Genomic DNA, 20,526 nt, shown 5'->3' on the forward strand with positions numbered 1-20,526 from the left:
AGTGGATGATTCATCTTGGCCTCCTCCAGAGGTTCCCAGCATTACAGATGCCCGTCTTCAGGCAATTCGATTCACTCCATGTGATATTAAGAAACGGCTGAAGGCACTGAATACTGCAAAAGCTACAGGCTCTGATAATATTCTGGCAATAGTACTGAAGACTTGTGCTCCGGAACTTGTCATGCCCCTAGCCAGGCTGTTCCAGTACAACTACAACACTGGCAACTACCCGGCTATGTGGAAAATTGCCCAGGTATGACCTGTACACAAAAAGCAGGACAAATCCAACCCAGCCAATTACCGCTGCATCAGTCTACTCTCGATCATCAGTATAGTAAGGGGAGGGGTCATCAACAGTGCTATCAAGCAGCAGCTGCTTAGCAATAACCTGCTCACTGATGCTCAGTTTGGGTTCCACCAGGGCCACTCAGCTCCTGACCTCATTACAACCTTGGTTCAAATGTGGTCAAAAGAGCTAAACTCCTGAGGTGAGGTGTGAGTGACTGCCCTTGACATGAAGGCTGCATTTGACCGAATGTGGCATCTAGGAGCCCTAGCAAAACCGGAGTCATTGGGAATCAGGGGAAAAGTCTCTGCTGGTTGGAGTCATATCTAGCACAAAGGAAGATGTTGCAGTTGTTGGAGGTCAGACATCTCATCTCCAGGACATCACTGCAGGAGTTCCTCAGGGTAGTGTCCTGGGCCCAACCATCTTCAGCTGCTTCATCAATGACCTTCCATCGTAAGTTCAGAAGTGAGGATGTTCTCTGATGATTGCACAATGTTCAGCACCATTCGCAACTCCTCAGAACTGGAGCAGTATATGTCCAAATGCAGCAAGACCTGGCCACTATCCAGGCTTGGGTTGACAAGTGGCAAGTAACATTTGCACCACCCCAGTGTCAGGCAATGACCATCTCCAACAAGAGAGATCCTAATCATTGCCCCCTGATGTCCAAAGGCAGAAGCACCACTGAATCCCCTACTATCCTGGGGGTTACCATTGACCAGAAACTGAACTGGCGGAGCCATATAAATACTGTGGTTACAAGAGCAGGTCAGAGGCTAGGAATCCTGCGACGAGTGACTCACATTCTGACTTCCCAAAGCCTGTCCACTATCTACAAGGCACAAGTCAGAAGTGTGATGAAATACTCCCCACTTGCCTGGATGAGTGCAGCTCCCACAACACTCAAGAATCTTGACACCACCCTGGACGAAGCATCCCACTTGATTGGCACCACGTCCACAAATATTCACTCCCTCCACCACCAACACAGCAGTGTGTACCATCCACAAGATGCATTGCAGGAATTCACCAAGGCTCCTTAGACAGCACCTTCCAAACCTACGACCGCTAACATCTAGAAGGACAAGGACAGAAGATAGATGGGAACACCACCAACTGTAAATTCTCCTCCAAGGCACTCACCATCCTGGCTTGGAAATATATCACTGTTTCTTCACTGTCGCTGGGTCAAAATCATGGAACTCCCTTCCTGACAGCACTGTGGGTGCACCCACACCACATGGACTGCAGCGGTTCAAGAAGGCAGCTCACCACCACCTTCTCAAGGGCAACTAGGGATGGGCAATAAATCTTGGCCCAGCCAGCGAAGCCCACATCCCATGAATGAATACAAAAAATCTAATAATTTGATTACAATAATCTGTAGCCTTTACAGATGGATTAAGAGGTCAACTAATTTACAAAGTAGGAACGCTAACAGTTATTAAACAAAAATGCAAGAACATTTTAGTATAGGATGATGCAGATTTAGGATGTTTAAATTAGCATCCACATTGTTGAAAGGCTTTTGGTAATATTACTTTCAATATTTTCAATACTGCAATGCTCTTAACTCAGATCTTCATAGAGCATAAAGGGAGGCCTTCATCGTGCCTTTTCCCCTACTCTCCACTCATTCCCATGTTTTTTTTTTCCTTTCCAATTATACACCCAATTCACTTTTGAAAATTTCTATTGAATCTGCTTCTGGACAGTGCCCTTTCAGCCATACCGATTGACCTCCTACCCCCAGCTTGTAAGAAGGAGCCTTTTTAAATGAGAAATTGCTACTTGAGGCATAACAGTTAGAATTAGAATTTTTAAAGTCACTAAGAACAGCAAAATCTGCATGGTGTAGCTGAGTTTTTTACACATACAGTCAAAATGAATGTCCTGTTGAACACACTGGCTTTGATTTAGCTTCCTGGCATTGTTGAGCTCCATATGCCTCTAAGATTGTTCACCTAATGATATGAACATATGAGGGGGTATGGTCTGATGGAAAATCATCCCTGGCTGGTATCACAGACCTAATATCAGGTAGCTCAGTGGTGGCAAAGGCCTGGAAACAAGATGGCTGGCTGCACCTTTGGCTATAGGATATGCAATATTGGGGCACTGAGCAGGAAAATAATTACAGAAAGAGGCAAAAGATTGTTAAACATCTCTTTCTCACTGATTTATTTTTTGGATTCTGAAGGTGTGCTAAAATGTCCTGGAAATGTGCTGAAGTTCATAAGATCATGCATTGGACCAGAAAGCCTTACTTTGGCCACCCCTACCAGAAGAAGCCACATAGTATGACATAAATGGTCAACCATTGGTCAGGGGTTGGGGTGGTGAGTGTGGGGGGTGAGCGGGGTGGGCCACATGCCAGGCTCCTGTTTCTTGGAAACAATATTCACCAACCTATTTTCTTTAAAACTATCCCTTATCTTTATTGGTTCAGGTACCCTTCCCAGCTAAGCATGTTTGCAGTTTTTCTCTTGACCTGCTGCAGAGCAGCTGCCCAATTTCAACCACAGTGTGTACTAGTGTGTCAACACTTCATAAAGAGCTAGTAACTAACAGTTATGTGAATATACATCCAGGCTGCCACGTTTCACTACTGCACTGCAGTTATGTGCCGAGTAACAACATGTCAGTTTATCAGTCCACCAGTTGCATGGAGAGCAGCAGGAAATACACTTGATAAACCTTCAACATTTTGAGTATAAAATGCTCAACTTTAGATTCTAATCTAATCCTATTTCTAATTTATGGGATTGGGCATGACATTGCACAAGATGACATCGGGCAAGTGTCCCGATTTCATCCCACGCTCGCACGATATTTCGGTTGGCGGGCACGCACAAAATTCAGAAACATGCCCACCAACAATTAAGAGGGCAATTAAACCCATTAATGGCGCAATTGTCTGTCATTTTACGTATTCCGTCCAATGTTACAGTTGGCGGACGGGCGAATTGGCCAGGGGCCTTTACATTTTTCATCAAACTCCATCCAAGGGTGGGATGAGGTTTCTGTTATTAAACAAAATAAAAATAGAAATCTATGGACAGCATTTTTATAATCATTATGTTCAGGTGCCTGATTGTGATGCTTGGACATTTTTTTCCTGGTTTTAAAACTTCATTTCCTGGGTTTCGGGTCTTCAGCTCCCTGAGACAGCTCTCCGCCTTCAGGGACCTTCCTGTCAGCGCTTGCCTGTGCCTGCATTAACATCATTGCCCACCCTCCTCTCACCCCCACTCTGGCAGCGCTGAGCTTTTCAGTGTGCGCTTCACGCTGGCTGGCCATTAATTGGCCAGCCAGCGCGAAATCGCGGTTGGGGGCCAATCACGCTCAGCGGTTGCCCACCGAGCTGAAAACTCAGACCCTATTCTCTGGGTTCTAAACCTCTGGGTTACAGGCTATCATTATAACCACTATAGTACTGTACTCCTGTAAAAAGGACATTTTAGTACACTACAAAGTATTACAATTTTCACAGCATACAATGCAATTTTAAAAATGTTGATGACTCAACATTCCTATATTTTTTAAAATCTTTTTAAATTACTCATTTCCTCCCTAATGCCTGAATATAATGCTGCCAGGCTAATGTGAAAAACCACCTAACACTAATGGAGGAAAGTGAGCCAATGAATATTTATTACATGAAGCACTGAATAAAACTGCTTTTGCAGCCCATGAGACCCAGCTGGTACTGCTGAAAATACTGTTGTCGCACAACCAGTTGCAAGCTGAATACAAAATTGTTAGGATAAAAACAAAATATTGTAGATGCTGGAAGTCTGAAACAAAAACAAAAATAGCTGGAAAAACTCAGCAGATCTGACAGCATCTGTGGAGAGGAAGACAGTTAACGTTTCGAGTCTGTATGACTCCTCATCAGAACTAAAGAGGAATAAAAATTAGGTGAAATATAAGCTATTTAAGGGGTGTGGGATAGGTGGAGCTGGATAGAGGGCCAGTGATAGGTGGAGGCAAAGGAGAGATTGCCAAAGGTGTCATAGAGAAATGGTCAAAGGAGTGTTGATGGTGGTGATATTAGCTAAAGGATGTGCTAATGGTGACATTAAGGGTAGAAAGCATGATGAGCAAGTGACAGATGGCCCTAGTGGGGGTGGGGTGGGGGGAAAGGATCGAAATAGGCAAAAAGGTGGAGATAAAACAATGGATGGAAATAAATTTAAAAATAATAATAGAAATAGGTGGGAAAAGAAAAATATATTTCAAAAAATAATAATTATTAGAAAAAAGGGGATCGAAAATTGGGTGAGGATGGAGGAGAGAGTTCATGATCTGAAGTTGGGACTGTTCCCTCTGGGACACCCTGGTCCACTCCTCCATACCTCAACCCCCTCCCAAGGCACCTTCCCATGCAACCGCAGAAGGTGCAACACCTGCCCCTTTACTTCCCCCCTCTGTCCAAGGTCCCAAACATTCCTTTCAAGTGAAGCAGCAATTCACTTGCACTTCCCTCAATTTCTTCCAAACCCACAACCACTACCTTTTAGAAGGACAAGGACAGCAGATGTATGGGAACACCACCACCTGGAAGTTCCACTCCAAGCCACACACCATCCTGACTTGGAAATGTATCGGTGTTCCTTCACTGTCACTGGGTTAAAACCCTGAAAATCCCTCCCTAATAGCACTGTGACTGTACCTACACCACATGGACTGCAGCGGTTCAAGAAGGCAGCTCACCGCTACCTTCTCAAGGGCATTTAGGGATGGGCAATAAATGCTGGCCTAGCCTGTGATGCCCACAGCCCATTAATGAATATAAAAAAAGTCTGGTATATTTTACATTCCACTTCCAGCCAGCTGCCATGTTCTTAATTCCTGGAAGTAATACATTTGATTTACAGAGAACTAAAAACTGAAGGCGGAATTTTATGGCCCGGTTGAGATGGGGGCGGGAACAGAAAATGCGGTGAACTGTTCAAAAGTCCATTGACTTCGGCAGGACCAGAAGATCCTGCCGGCGGGAGGGGCTGTAAAATTCTGCCCTGAGGAACCAATGACACAAGCATTTCTGTCATACAATGCACTAGCAGTTTAAAGCAGCTCCAGGTATTGCAATGTATGATGGTTCAGACTAATATAGGCAGAACAAGTTGCTGTGGATGCATGCAGGAAGTTTAATATATAAGTTTAATATATAAACTGAGAACTCTTTGCTCAGTAAAGACATGGTTATGACATTATCACTTGGTTGATACAGAATATATTCTTCAAGAATGCAAGATTTTTTTATTAACAGAACGATGCTATACAGCCCCAAGAATCCTGTAACTTTTAAAGAAATCACCACCACCCCATATCTCAATATATCCTCCAATCCCCTCTCTTTTCAGAGGCACCATAAACTTTGAATCTACTAATACTGACCACATCAGAACCTTCCCTGGTTACTTATTACACACGTCTTTAGGTGAAAAAGTTGCATCTGACATCCTTTCTTCCACCTTAATTTTTAACCCTGTTATTTTTTTCTTTCAAAGGCCCTCTGCTAAAATGTAATTGAGCTAAAATTGTAAGGTACAAAATTAAATCCAAATCAGTGCAGCTCTGCTCCCTGACTAGTAGCTCTTGAAAATTATGTTTTTTTAGATTTTCACCTTTTAACCTATAGTACCCTAAATTAGTCTCAGTGAGATTGCAAAGGTTATCCCCACAGAAAAAAACAATCCAGGCAACGGGAAGGGCCAAGAGGGTCAGGCTTTTGACAGTAAATGTCTGACAGGAACACCATGGTGTGCTATCTAAATATGTAACATGCCACAGATGTGATTCACATAAGTTTTACTAGGGGGAATCATAAAAATGAAAAAATAAATTCCATTTGCCATTACATACCAATATCATGATATAGCCAACCCCATTTTATTTTCCTGGAAAACAAATCTTGTAAAATTCTGCTATAAATAAATTCGTGATACTTGCTAATGAATATCTATTGGATTTTCATGGTAAGATTGTGGCTGGAATTGTTCACAGAAAAAACAATTGTAGCCTCCTGAGATGTATATTTGCAGCAATTCTTCAATTGATTTAAAATTGATTTATATAAAATTGTGCAAAGAGAACATTTTCAATGCTGAAACATTACAGAGATTATTGAAAGCAGTTTACTTTCAAGGAGAATAAAGTACAGGAATTATATTGTTCATTTTGTAGACTGTTTGTTCCATGCTATCCTATTTTTGGTGTTGCCAGTATATTGTAGGTTAGCATTCTTGACTAAATTTTAAAGATTATAGATTGGATTTTGCAGTAGTTACAAAGGAACAAAACTCTATTGGTGGGGACTTGTGGAGGGGCTGAGTATCACTGGCAACAACTTCCGGATTCCCACATTTAATCATGAATCTGCGCATGCTGGAAATTGCAGAATTTACTCTGTAATAACAGCCTTACTTTTATTCCTTTTGCAAAATCCAGGCTACATATATTTTCACTCATTCACTAATAGCTGCTCCATGTAAACCAAGACCCTCATTATAACAAACTCGGATAAAACAGACTTTCCATCACTGTATATTGTTTATACTGCTTGAGGTAATACAAACCCTAAGGAAAAGGCAAGAGGTGCTTGAAGGAGAAGCTGCCAGAGAAATAGAGAAAGATACCAAGATGTGATTTGGTGTTAAGGGCCACAGCATCTCTTGTGTTGGTTTAAGCAGAGCAGGTGGTGGAACGTATAGCCAGATGCAATAGCATGGGAGGGAGAATGGTTGGTGGAGGCAAGGGGCTTCAGGTAAAAGGCAAGATGTCATTACCTGTGAACAAAATATGAGCCAAAGTCAGGATGTCAATACAATCTTTTACAATAAGGTTATTAATGGCTTTAATACAATGGCCCAGATCTTCCAGCCTCTGGATCATTGGAGACCGGATGTACCCCCCCACCGCCATGATGCGCTACGAAATCCCTCAGAAGTTCCAATGCACTGACTCCATGGAAATTGCCTGGCAATTTTGAACTTTCAATGGGCAATTCTCCTGTTCCCCAGGGCCCTCCAAAAAGTCTCCAGCTCTAAGTTAGAGTCGGAAACTTCGGACCATTCCGACTTACTAACCTGGATAACCGGGAACTGTTAGACAGAAAATCCTAGTCTGACTCCTGCGTAACTATACAACTGATTCCCCCCCCTCAAGTCACTCACACTGCCCCTCTTGATGTCCCCCCTCAACTTCCGACCCCCTGACTCCCCCCATGACTCTCCAACTACCCTCCTGACGCAACCTGACTAGCTCCAATCACCCAACTGCCCCCACTGAGCCCCCTACTACCCCTGACCTGACCTGACCTGACTAGCCCCCACCACCCGAGACCCCCTCCGGACCACCTGATTTCCCCCCTCCGATCCCCAAACTCCTCTCCGACCCAACCTCAGCACCCTACCCAGCTATCACCTTTACCCTGCTGCCACCCCACTCACCTACCGTCCTACCCCTTTACCCACTTACTGCACCCACCCTACCCTGTTGCCCACTTACCTTCTCTCCATAGCTTTCCAAAGTGGCATTGGGACATTAAACCTCTTTACTTACCAGAATACATCAGCTAATGCCTTAAAAAGGGACGTGATTTCCGTGTGGTTTCCATTTGCTGATGTCTTTGAGGTTTCCTGTATTTTTTTGGAAGATTTGGGCCAGTGTCATTGCAAGAGTACAGTCCTGGCACACTTGTAACCAGTCCTTCTCTGTCTATCTGATGGAGTAAGCATTACTTTGTATTGAAATTGAAATTGTGTTTGCCATGAGTAAAACTAAACTTAGGTAAAGCTTTGCAGCAGTGTAAAATGTGCATCGTGTGAATTCATTTATTAATGGCTATGAACTTTAAATTATATATTACGGATGTGGGTAACTAACAAATCAGATAGCACAAGATAGCAAGCAATCTCAGCTTGAGGTCTAATGTGCTTAGTATTTGGAGTTGACATTAATGTGCTGCACTGAAAGAAATTCTACCATAAATCTCATGTCGATTATTATTCTTTAGTTCCTCCACAAATTGAGCCTGGACCCCGTATTATGAAAGTCCAAGCAGGTCACAGGATTGACATCCCCTGCAATGCACGGGGAATGCCGACTCCCACTATAACCTGGTATAAAGGAAGTAACAACATTCTGCCTGATGAAAAGCAGTACAGTGTGGGTGCTGAAGGAACGCTGACTATTGAGAGGGCCCAACTCATCAATGATGGAGTTTATAAGTGTGTTGCCAAAAATGTGGCCGGCCAGCATGAAGTAAATACAACTGTACAGGTTCACGGTAGGTGTTGATAGAGGCATAAATAAAAATCTATTTTTGACAATGTGTTGAAGGAATGAATGACTAGTCTGTAATGCGTAGTGTGTGTTTGTGAAACATTGATATTCGCTGACATGCTGAAGTCACATTTTAATGGTTTGACGCCTCTGCATCCTTAACCAGCATTCTCAAATATGATAACATTTATAAGTGTAAGTAAAGATGGTAATCAGAAGTCTTCTTGACTAAGCCAGGCAATGTCAACAAAACTATACTAGAAATGGATCATAAGTATATGTAATGATCACATTTTGTTATTTTAAACATAAAATTTTTACAACCCAAAAGGAGGCCATCTATTTAGGTACTCTAGTCCTACCAGCTTCCTGTGTGGGGGAAAAAGACAATTCCGTTTACATTCCCTTCATTTTTGGTATTGATCTTCAATAATTGCCCTCTCAATAACAACACAACAACCACCTGAAATAGTCTTCTGTGATTTCATATTCAGGAATTGTGCTTAATGGGGTTTCAAATCAAATCCAAATAATTACGATCAAGATTATTGTCTTGAGTTCAACAAGTTGCATTTAAATTGCACCTCTTAATATAAAAAAAAACATTTCAAAGTACTTCATGCAGGCATAAGCAGATAAGAATGGATGCAGAACATGAGTGAGGATATTAGGAGCGGTCTTCCCAATGTTTAACTGGGGAAAGTAGCATCTCTTTCACAATTGGATGCCTGACAAGTTGTCTAACAGCCCAGAGTTAGTAAAGGAATTAATAGAGATAGTGGAGAGTTAGAGCTAGGTGGTGTCATTGACAATGTGGAAGTTGACCTCATATCTCCAGCTAATGCTACAAGAAAGTAGGTGGAAAGGGGGCAGCTAAGGATAGATTCACTAGGGATTCATGAGGTAACATTGTGAGTGGTGGGGTAGATCGGAGATAGAAAATTGGAGTTGCTCTGGATACAATTGAATAGATAAGAGTGGAACAAATCAAGGACAATTTGATTTAGATGGACAGTGGAGGAGGGGAATTAAAGTATGATGGTGTGGTCAGGAAAAATGGACATGGGTTTGGGAGGTGACAATATATTCAAGAGCTCCGGAAAGAAAAAGGTGTTTGGAGATAAGGTTGCAGTGTTCAAGAACACAGGCAAAGGATGGGCTTTTTTTGAGGGGCGGGAAGGAATATCTGAAGAGATGGAACCATTTACAATGTCAACTATGTTATGGACAAGAAGGGGGTTAATTTAAACAGCACTGATTTCTCCTTTCACCACTCTATGTAAACAGAAAGGTGTTTTGATTTGTTTCCCTCTTTATAAGTGGTGGTGTATTTCCCGACCCCTTGACTTTTGGTGCAATCCAGTTTTCTATTAGTAATCCCACAGCAAACTTGAGATAGGATTTGTGCAAAGGATGAGTTTATTTACACGCACACAAAATGTGAAAAAAGGGTTTGCAATCAGATAGCAATGACAGGGACATAGAAAAGAAAAATTAACAATATAGAGACCACAGAGAAAGGAAATATGGTTTCAAGTGGGTTTCAGAGTCCAAAATCAAAGTTCAGTTAGGTATTCCTTCATGGAAGTTGGTGGGTTGAAAACTGAATGCTGGATAATTCACTTTCCTGGTAGTGTTGACTTCATATGATAAGGTAGGCATGCAGAAGGAGATCAGTCTTGTAGGTGATGGTACAGAATTTCCAGTAGAAGCAGTGTCGATGGGGGTCAGGTATTCCATCTGGGCAGAGCTCCTTGTCTTTGAAGCTACTAACTGGATGGTAAACTGCAGACTGACCTATGCTGTTCAGCAAGGCAATATTACTTGTTCCACAAGCCAAAGGCCCATGTCACATGACTCCCACCTCTTCACCAAGTCTTTGACAAAAGATGGGTATCCATCATCTGAATTCCAAAGACTGTTAGGAATTGAAAAGAAGGTTGCGGAGTCTATGTCTTAGCAGATGATAGACGATCCATTTCCTCCTCTCCAGCTTGCATTATTAAATGCAGAAGGCCTTTGAATAGCTCTTTGAAGTTGGGCTGCACAGTCCTTGGGTAGTTGTTAGTGGCTGCTCAGAAATAACATGGTGCGAGTTCCCAAAAGTGCCAAGTAGCTCCTTTTGTTTGGGGGTTACAGGCAGACATAGGTTCGGCCATTTTAAAGGTCTTTGTTTAGTTGTAACATTTTAGAAATAGTAATGAGCATATTCATATATATTTTATAAAAATATACAGTGTGAAGTCTTAGTCCCTCACAACTAGAATGGGATCTAGGAAGGGAAGTTGGGTGCTCAACAGTGGGAATAGGATTAAGAGAGCAGAAGTTGGACCTCATGGACAAGATGAACTCAGGATTTATGAGAGGTGAAAAGGAAGAAATTACAAGAAGACCAAATTCTGGGTTCCAGCAGGGTGGAGCAATGGGGGAAAGGTTTGATTATGTGCAAAAGTAAGTGTGGGGGAAGTAGCAGCAGAAGTTGCCTGTGATCTTAGTGATAAAGAAGTCCATGAGTTCCTTACACTTATTGTTGGAGACGAGGGAGCAAGGGACAGGATACATTTGGTAGAGGGAAAAAAGGGCGGGATTATTTTTGCATTCCAGATTGTTCTAAAAGTAGTGGGTGGTTTTACAAGAGGGCCAGGTTCTATAATGCTTGATGTGGTGATGGATGGATAAACCAGTTGTGGGTCAGACAAGCTCAAGTTCATGCCTTTTTCACTTAATGGCTTTAGTGGATTGTTGATATTATTTCTATTATATTTACAGAACCTCCTACTGTTGAAGACCCAGGACCTCCATACAATAATCCTTTCCAAGAGAGAGTGGCAAACCAGCGTATAGCATTCCCCTGTCCAGCTAAAGGTAAGTCTGGAAAGTACATGTATATTGCACTTGATAATCCTTTATATTACTATATATTGATTTTGGTTATACACTGGTAGATAGTTTGTGCTAAATTTCACATTTCCCAATACAATCCAATAATGTTGGAGAGTATACCTCATGGATAATGGAAATTCGATGATAATTACCCAAGCTTTGACTTTGCACATATAGTTGAGTGGTCCTAGCAATAGGCATGAAGACAGTACTGCAAAAATAACCAAAGAAATATTGGGCGGTATTTAATGGAGGCAACAGGGGTCTTGCCCAGCGCTGGAGAGCAGGCGAGAGCCCCACGTTACTTCCTGTGGGAAAGGCCCTCATAAAGCATCACCCAGGCACTTAACATGACAGCCCTGGGCCTTTCTAGTGATCAAGCACCCTGAGGGCGGAAATCCTGCCCCCATCCCCAAGAGCTGCCGGCCAAACAAAGGCCAGCTGCTGTGCTTTGCTGGGCAGTGCTGCCAGGATGGCAGTGGCTGCTGCTGGTAATACACCCACCCAAGACCCAGGATCACCAAGTTGAGTAATTGCGGGGTGCAGATCGCAAGGGAGGAGGGGGATGGGGTCAGCAATGGGCCCCTCCCTGCCAGATGCTGGGTCCCTCAATCAGGCACCGAGTCCCTTTGAACAAGAAGCCCCCCCACCCCACCCCTCCTCCCAGGAGCATGCAAGCAACCCTGACAGGATTTGATTTTTGGGCTTCCCACATATCGAGTCCACTACCCACTGCTGGGTGAATACCAGCGGCAGTAGGATGCGGCTTTTAAGTGGGCATTAATTGCCCACTTAAGAGCTTCAGTTGGTGGTGGGTTGGAAAGGCCATCCACAGGCCTTCCTGACACAAACTTAATCAGGGCAGAGGTGGGAAGGCGGTGGGCCAATTAGATGTAGGGGCCCTCCGCCCCTACAAAATTAGCTTCAGGGGAGAGCATTAAATTCCACCCGTGGTTTTTTTTCATTCACTAAAAATAAATGATGAAATATAACTATTACAAAGGTATATAAAAGAAACATTAGTGGGCTGTGCAATAAGTTGACAGCTTGCACAAGTTTTCTCAAAAAAAGTTGTGAACATTTGAAATTGTGAATAATTATATTGTGTATAATTCAAGTTTCACCGTATATCTGGAGTGATGGCATGTGTTGTTTTTATATTGTTTCAAATTATACCCTGGGATATGTTTTGTACTGTGTTTTGTATTGCACTCTGAGAAATGACATGAATAATATTTCATATTATGACCTTGGTTATACTATATACAACATTTCATATTCTATCATTGTATCTGTCATGTACACTATTTCATATGATACCTTGAGACATGTTAAACCTCATTATTTGGTAGAAATCATGGGGAATAGTATGTAATATAATTCTAGAGTAACATGATTGGTTAATTGCCCTGGAAGAATATTGGGAATTTTTCTTAGGGGTACAGGTTGTTAGCTCAGTTTCAAGTATTTTTTTTCTAAAGGAAATATGGTTCATAAATGTCCTAAAAACATCATACTTCACCAGCTACTGGACCAGTGGAGATCAGTAATTCAGGCAAAACTATAGCTTCTAATGGGCTGCAATCTGTGGTCCCTGAACATACACTGATCATTTGACTATCAGCTCAAAAATATTTCAAAGAATTGACAGCAATAACTGCAGTTGATCTTTAACAGATGTGTTTCACATCTGCTGTGGAAGCATCCTTACTAGCATGGGGACACCACATAAATCAGCTTGTGAATGAACTTTATATGTAAACAAAACCAAACATTTTTTAAAAATTGACTCATGGTTCAGTTACGCTAAGCAGTGATATCAGTGTTTATCAAATGGGTAATTGATTAATAGAACTAAGATCTAGCCATTCCCATAAACAAACAGTATTGAGAAAAACTCTGTCAGGCACGATTTCAAACCGAGTTTGATTATTGCTTCCAGTTCTGAGTGCCGCAATTTAGGAAAGATGTGAAGGCATTGGAGAGAGTGCAGAAAAGATTCACTAGAATGGGATGAAGAGCTTAAGTTATGAAGATAGATTGGAGAAGTTAAGATTGTTTTCCTTGGGGAAAAGAATGCTGAGAGGAGATTTGATGGAGGTATTCAGAATCTTCAGGAGTCTGGTCTGAGTAGATGGGGAGAAACTGTTCCCACTCATGAAAGGATCGAGAACAAGAGGGCTTAGATTTAAAGTAATTTGCAAAAGAAGGAAAAGCAACATGAGGAAAAATGTTTTCCCACAGTGAGTGGTTAAGGTCCGCAATGCACTGCCTGAGGGTGTGTTAGAGGTAGGTTCAATCAAGGCATTCAAAAGGAAATTAGACTATTATTTGAAAAGGAAAAATGTTCAGAGTTATGGAGTTGGAAGAATGGCACTAAATAAATTGCACATTTGGAGAACTGATGCAGAGATGATGGGTTGAATGGCCTCCTTCTGAGCTGTAACAATTCTGTGATTCTGTGAAATCTCCTGTCATTTGTAAGATATTGGTAGAGTTACAAGATTGTAATACTTAGCTGTGATAGGGTGCTGCCTTTTCAAAGGAATCAAAGAGGTACTCCACTGATCATAATCTACCTATGAAAATTCCAGCATCCATAATGCCCTGCCCTCCTAACTGAAGGAGAACACATAGAGCAATAAGGTTACTGTGACTCAACGTTCTTTGCCTATTTATTTCCTGAGTATTGGTGTTTTGCTTACTGTGTTGAATGCAATGTCAATTGTGGTCAGCATCAATCCTGCAGTGGATCCAGAGCCAATGATAGTACTAGGCAAATTGTGTGTGAATCTATTTGCTCACTTTGACACTGGCCAATCCCAGTCACTGTACTACCTCATCACCTAGAGGAATCCTGGAGTATGCAACCAGGAATCCGCAGGAGCCAGAAGGTACCCAATGAATTGAAGCTTTTACAAAGGCAAGGTTGGAAGGATATAACAAGGTGAAAATTGATTAAAAATTCTGTATGTGAATGTTTGATCTAAACAATAATTTTAAATATATTAGGTGTTCAAAAAAATTAATCTTTGAGCATATTAACCAGTTGAAATATAGCGACGAATGCAATATAGTGCTAATACCAGTGTGCAAAAGTAAACTTACCAAGAAAATTCAGGAAATAGGGACGATATTTATATTACTGTAAACTCATTTTGTTAAATGTCTTCCCTGCTAAACTCGCACTGGGGCCGAAATCGTCCCAGATTTGCACAAAGTGCAGTAGCGGGCATGAAAAAAGTCATTTTGCCCACCAGCCGCAAAGGCGGATTTTACATCGTATCGTCCCATTGCCGGTGTGTCCCGCCTCATGAATAGGACATTCATGGGAAATACTCCGGATCACTGGCAGTCAGGATTGGATTTGCCTGCCCTGCCATGACCTCAGTGCTTCCTCACTCTGCTGCCATATTTGAAGTGCACCAGATCCCATGCCTACTTCCTGGCTACAGACTAGAACTGCTCCAGGTGACAGATGGCTCTGAAAGCAAAGAAGACTGCAGCCTCCAAATTTAGTGACACCTCTCAAGGGCATCTGCTGGATGCAGTGGAAGGCTGCAGCAATGTCCTCTACCCCTGCTCTGGCCGCAGGAGGTCCACCAGAGTTACCAATTCAGCATGGGAGGCAGTGGCAGCAGCGGTCAACACCACCGGAGCACAGAGGAGGTCAGCTGCCCACTGCAGGAAGAAGATGAATGCTCTCATTCGTTCAGCTAGGGTAAGTCAACCATATCATCACTCTCAACTCACACGCTCGCAAACCCATCACGCATCCACAGAGATCTCACACCTCAATGGACAACACCACTAACTTTCACATACACCCTCACATCTCCATCAGGCTCATATCCTCTGGTGCTCACATCCTCATCCCATCCATGGATCCATTCACTTGAGGAGGGTGCCAACGCGCTGACTGGTGAGGACATGGACCCTGCCTGTGGCGACGGTGAGGTCAGTGGTGAACATCTAGGTAAGGATCCTGCATCACATCATCCCTCTCTCAACACAACTGTGAGTGCTCTCTCTCCTGTTTTTGACTCTGCTGCCATGCACTAATTAGCTCCACTTTGGTTCACAGGGAGGTTTGCCAAGTAACCAATGCCCGCTGCCAGCTAGTCCCTCAGCTCCATCCAGGTCCTTATCTCCAGCAAAGCGGACACCTCTTCCATTGAAGAAATGGAAATAAGCAGCCTGGATGACTCGTCACAGCACCTACACACACCCTCCACTAGAGACACATACCTCGGTGGGACCTGGATCTAGAGCAGGCTCAGGTTCATAATCTGGTGGTCTCAGCACAGAAACCTATCCACAGCATGAGGAGGCAGGTACAGTCAAACTCCCTGGCACTCAGGGTACTGCTGGGGAAGAAATATCTGTGAGGTCCAAGTCAGAAGACAAGCCTCTTGGATCGGCCTTCCAACTCATCATGGAAAGTCAGCAGAAAGCGGGGGAACATCACACAGACCTGTTGGAAGCCCTCAACCGAATGGCATGTGAGTCAGATGAGTGCATCCTTCTGCCCTCTGTTGACATGGTGCCCACATGTGCACACATGGAGGTCTCCATGGGAAAGATGGTGGATGCCAGGGAGATGCACACAGACCTGCACTCCATCACGGTAGCCATTGGTGAGTTTCTGCAGTGGCAACACGAGAGGGAAATTGGGCACCTTGACATTGCTCTTGTGCCCCTTCCCCTCAAGGAGTCAGGCTGGGGCCCTGGGGCACCCAAAGGGAGGAGGAGTGGCAGCTTGACATCCCTGAGTCATCCACTCAGAAATCTAAGAGGCTGTCTGCTTCCTCTGTGTCCCCTTTGCCTGTGACACCCTCAATCTCATCCTTTGTCACCGTAGAGGGAGCAATTGGCCCACAGGAGGACAGCCAAAGCAAGTCAGGACCTCAGGCCTCAGCTCTCCAGAGGAAGCACATCGAAGCCATCAGAGGCAACAGGGCCAACCATTGCATTGGGTGTCTCCACCCCTGCTGCAGATGTCAGGGCAGCACCTAGAAGAAGTTGTAGGCCTGGAAGAGTTAGGAAATTCTGATCACAACTGGTTGCACTGGTGAACACATTTTGTCATTTTATAATCTGAAAATATATTCACTTTCACTGAATAATGTGTAATGTTGTCTTTCAGGTGAATTGACAGGCCTCCTGAGTTGCTCCCACTGTATCCCCCCTCCCCACGAGCAGTTTAACTGCAGGCACTTGACCATGAGTGATTCTGGAGGGAGAAGTGTGTGTGCGGCAGGGCCTTTCAGAGCCTTGTGGAAGCACACTCCCATGCACATGTAACCTTCCTCCATCACACTCATCTCAATGTCCTGAACATTTTCAATGCTGCCTGCTGGGGTTCTCTTTCGGTTGTCCACTTGACCTGACCTGAATCTCCACCTACCCACTGATCGCACTCCCATGCAGCTCCGCTTACTTTCGATTTCAACAACGATGTTCAAAGTCAAGTTTTTGATCAGCTCCTCCATCTTTTTCCCTCCCCCAGTCACTCATGTCCTTTCCCCTCATTACTGTTGACGCCCCCCCCCCACCCCCGGGCATCCCCTTCCACCTCTCCACTGTCACCTACCAACCCAACTCTCGTCTTTCCAGGATGTCCAGGTGAACATGTATGGTTCCTAACTTCCTGAAATTCCAACACCGATCCACATTGACCTTCCCAACTTCCTCCTTCCCATACCCAGGGTCCATGTCTACCTCCTAGTCCCCACCAAACACCCTCACCATCCCTTCCACCGCTACCAACTTATCCTCCCATCCTTCTGGCTCCCTCTTCCCCCTCTCACACTCGCCATTCCTTCCTACCACACCCACCTTTGGTTTGCTCCCCAGGAGGCAGTCATTGACTTCACAAACCCCTCCCTTACATGTTAAGGATCCCTCTTCCCCCCTTATCTCCTCCTCCCTCCCAGACACCTTCCTCCCCCTTGACACTTAACTCCCCACCTGACACACATTGCCCCTCCCCTTCACAGACACCATCCCCCCTCTGAATTCCTTCCCCCCGTGAACTCCTTCCCCCCTTGGAATCTCTCTACCCTTCTGAACTCCTTCCCCCCTCTGAACCCCTCCCTTATGCCCACCTTCCCCTTTACACCTACCTCCCGCCTTATACCTACCTCCCCCATGCCACATTCTCCCCACTACACCCTCCTTCCCCTGTATTCCCTCATCCCCCAACACCTTCAATGCCCCCCCCAACAACCTCACTTCACTGGTACACTTTCCTCCCGCAGTCACATCTAGACCTTCCTCTCCCACCCGCACACCCCCCCCCACCCATCCCAATACACCTTCCTGTCCCACTCACAGCTGGACCTTCCTCTCCCCACCCCTCCTCACCTACCCCTCTAACCGAGCCCCACCCAGCTGATCATCTGTAGCAGTCCATGGCCAAGACTGTGATGTTTGAAGTACACCGAGCTATCAACGGAGACCACTCATCTTCCATGAGCTGCTTCGTGTCAGAGCCATGTCCATGAGAATCCACCCAGCATGCGATGCACGTGTTCCTCCAGAGTCCGGTAGTTGTAGGGCTCCAGCATCTTCTGCTTTTCGGGTGGTCCGCGCTCTGAGCAAGGCCCTAACAGCAAGTCCCAACTCCTCCACATCACACTTGTTCAGACGGGTTCTGGGAAGACGTGTTTTTCCACCGGCGTAGCAGTAAATCTGACATGGGGGACCGATTCCAGTCAGGCCTTACTTTGCTTCCCATTAGCAGATACAAATCAGGTTCACGCTGGCCTCCAGCAGGGTTGGTGTTCTGTCCTGGTGGACTCCATTGGATGATCCCGCTGTGTGAAAACCCCCATTTTTCCACCCCCCCCACCCCGAAGTCTGACGCCTGACACCACCAGGGCCGGGAGATTCCTGCCTGGGACTGCCCATCACACAATTTCCACTTTCAATAAGCCTCCAGTTCCAATCTCATTGCTCTTACATCCCTCTGCCAAGAAATCACCTCAACCCCATCAGTGACTAATATCACAAATGTGTACTGAACTGCGTCACACCCTGAATGCATATATTTAGTAGTGGCCTGTAATTTGTAATGTACCTTGACAATAGAAATGCTGATCTTGAACCGTCCTATTAAAAGCCTAATGTGGTTAGATAACAATTTTTAGAATTTGGAGATAATCAAAATATAACAATTGAAATATTTGAAGTTGAAATCCTGCTCTCTTTTGGCCATCACAATACACTTTAAAATCTTGCTATAATTATCATGACAGATATTTGACCACCCTACCAATAGCCTGTAAAAAAAAAAATTTAAAATTCCCTCCATGAGAAACCTTTGTGTGTCAGGGAGTCGCTGCATCACATTGGCATTAATGTCTCCTTCTCTTCAGTACCAGCTTGATGTAACATCAGATACAATTGCACAGTGCAGGCATCATCAATTTGCCCATAAAGATTATTCCAGGATAACTACCAAGCTCTCTCTAAATTTGTGCTCTGGGTGATTTAATTCACAAGAATTTTTAAAGTTTTTTTAATCAAGCAAGTTATAATTTTCTATTATTAGGTATCCCGAAACCTGTAATTAAGTGGCTACGTAATGGAAGAGAGTTGATTGGGAGCGAGCCAGATGTTTCCATTTTGGATGATGGGACCCTGCTTATTGATACTGTTTCACCACGTGACAATGGAGAGTATGTCTGTGTGGCAGTCAATGAGGCTGGAACAACAGAAAGAAAATATCAGCTCAAGGTCCATGGTAGGTACCTGTAAGATTACAAACCATTATAAACAAAATGTTAACCTTATCCAACCCAAAGAGTCTAAAAGCTTACTTGTAAAGAACACAGATTTCTTTTAAAAATTCATAATTGTTATGGGTGTTTAACTGAAACCCATTTAGTTTTACTTTACTTTCCATCCAACCCATCCTTTCTAGTCTTTAACACAACTTCAAAATCTTATGGCAAGAAATTCAATCTCGTAGCGTCGAATCTAACGGTGCTAAAAAGGCCTATCCCTGGGTTTTGTAAGGGCAGGCTACACCAGTGGCCACAATCTTCATGGCCCACGTGGTATTCTTCAGGGATATGGGTGCATGCAGCTGTATCCTCTGTGTGTGCCCAAACATATTGAATTAGCCCTATGTTGACATCACACAGCTCAACTGGCTGATGTGCTACCAGGGTTCAAAATTTGGACGCAGGTTCTGAAACTCAGTAATGGTGGCCATGAAACCATTGTTGATTGTTGTAAAAACCCATCTGGTTCAGTAATGCCCTTTAGGGAACGATTTCCTTCAGGAAAGGAAATTTGCTGTCCTTATTTAGGCTGGCTTACATGTGACTCCAGACCCCTAGCAATGTGGTTGACTCTTAATGCCTTGCAAGCCACTCAGTTGTATCAAACTACTACAGAAATGTTGTTAAGGAATGAAACCATCCATGCAACCTGGCATTGACCTAGTCACCGGAAACGACAATGGCACGCCCAGTCCTGTCGACCCTGTGAAGTCCTCTTTGTTAACATCTTGGGGCTTGTGTCAAAAATGGGAGATCTGTCCCACAGACTAGTCTTGCAACAGCCTGACATAGTCATACACATGAATCATGCCTTACAGACAATGCCCCAGACACCACCATCATTGTCCCTGGGTATGTCCTGTTCCGCTGGCTGGATAGACCCATTAGAGGTGGCAGCACAGTGGTATACAATCAGGAGGGCGTTGCCCTGGGAGTTCTCAACATTGACTCTGGACACCATGAAATTTCATGGCCTCAGGTCAAACATGGGGAAAGAAACCTCCTGCTGATTACCACCAATGTCTCTCTCAGCTGGTAAATCAGTACTCCTCCATGTTGAACACCAATTAGAACTAGCACTGAGGGTGGCAAGGGCATAGAAGGTACTCTGGGTGGGGGACTTCAACATCCATCGCCAAAAATGGCTCAGTAGTACCACTGCTGACTCAGCAATGTGGTTGACTAGGTAGGCCGAGTCCTAAAGGACATAGCTGCTAGACTGGGTCTATGGCAATTGATGAAAAACCTACTTGACCTCATACTCACCATGCA

At 44.1% G+C, this 20,526-nt stretch overlaps 1 protein-coding gene across 4 annotated transcripts in view; it reads left to right on the forward strand.

Annotated features, from left to right (window-relative positions):
• hmcn1 (hemicentin 1) overlaps positions 1–20,526 on the forward strand; it is a 725,933-nt gene that overhangs the window by 372,968 nt on the left and 332,439 nt on the right. For all 4 annotated transcript variants that reach the window (XR_005945469.1, XM_041207700.1, XM_041207701.1 and 1 more), the window contains exons 24-26: positions 8,313–8,585; positions 11,351–11,446; positions 19,020–19,211. Coding sequence is in view for 3 of the 4 variants with exons in the window: in XM_041207700.1 (XP_041063634.1) it covers positions 8,313–8,585; positions 11,351–11,446; positions 19,020–19,211 (561 nt within the window). In the remaining variant the exon portion in view is untranslated. The remainder of the gene's footprint in view (positions 1–8,312; positions 8,586–11,350; positions 11,447–19,019; positions 19,212–20,526) is intronic.

The sequence above is a fragment of the Carcharodon carcharias genome, chromosome 16 (assembly GCF_017639515.1).
Source record: "Carcharodon carcharias isolate sCarCar2 chromosome 16, sCarCar2.pri, whole genome shotgun sequence".
NCBI lineage: Eukaryota > Metazoa > Chordata > Chondrichthyes > Lamniformes > Lamnidae > Carcharodon > Carcharodon carcharias.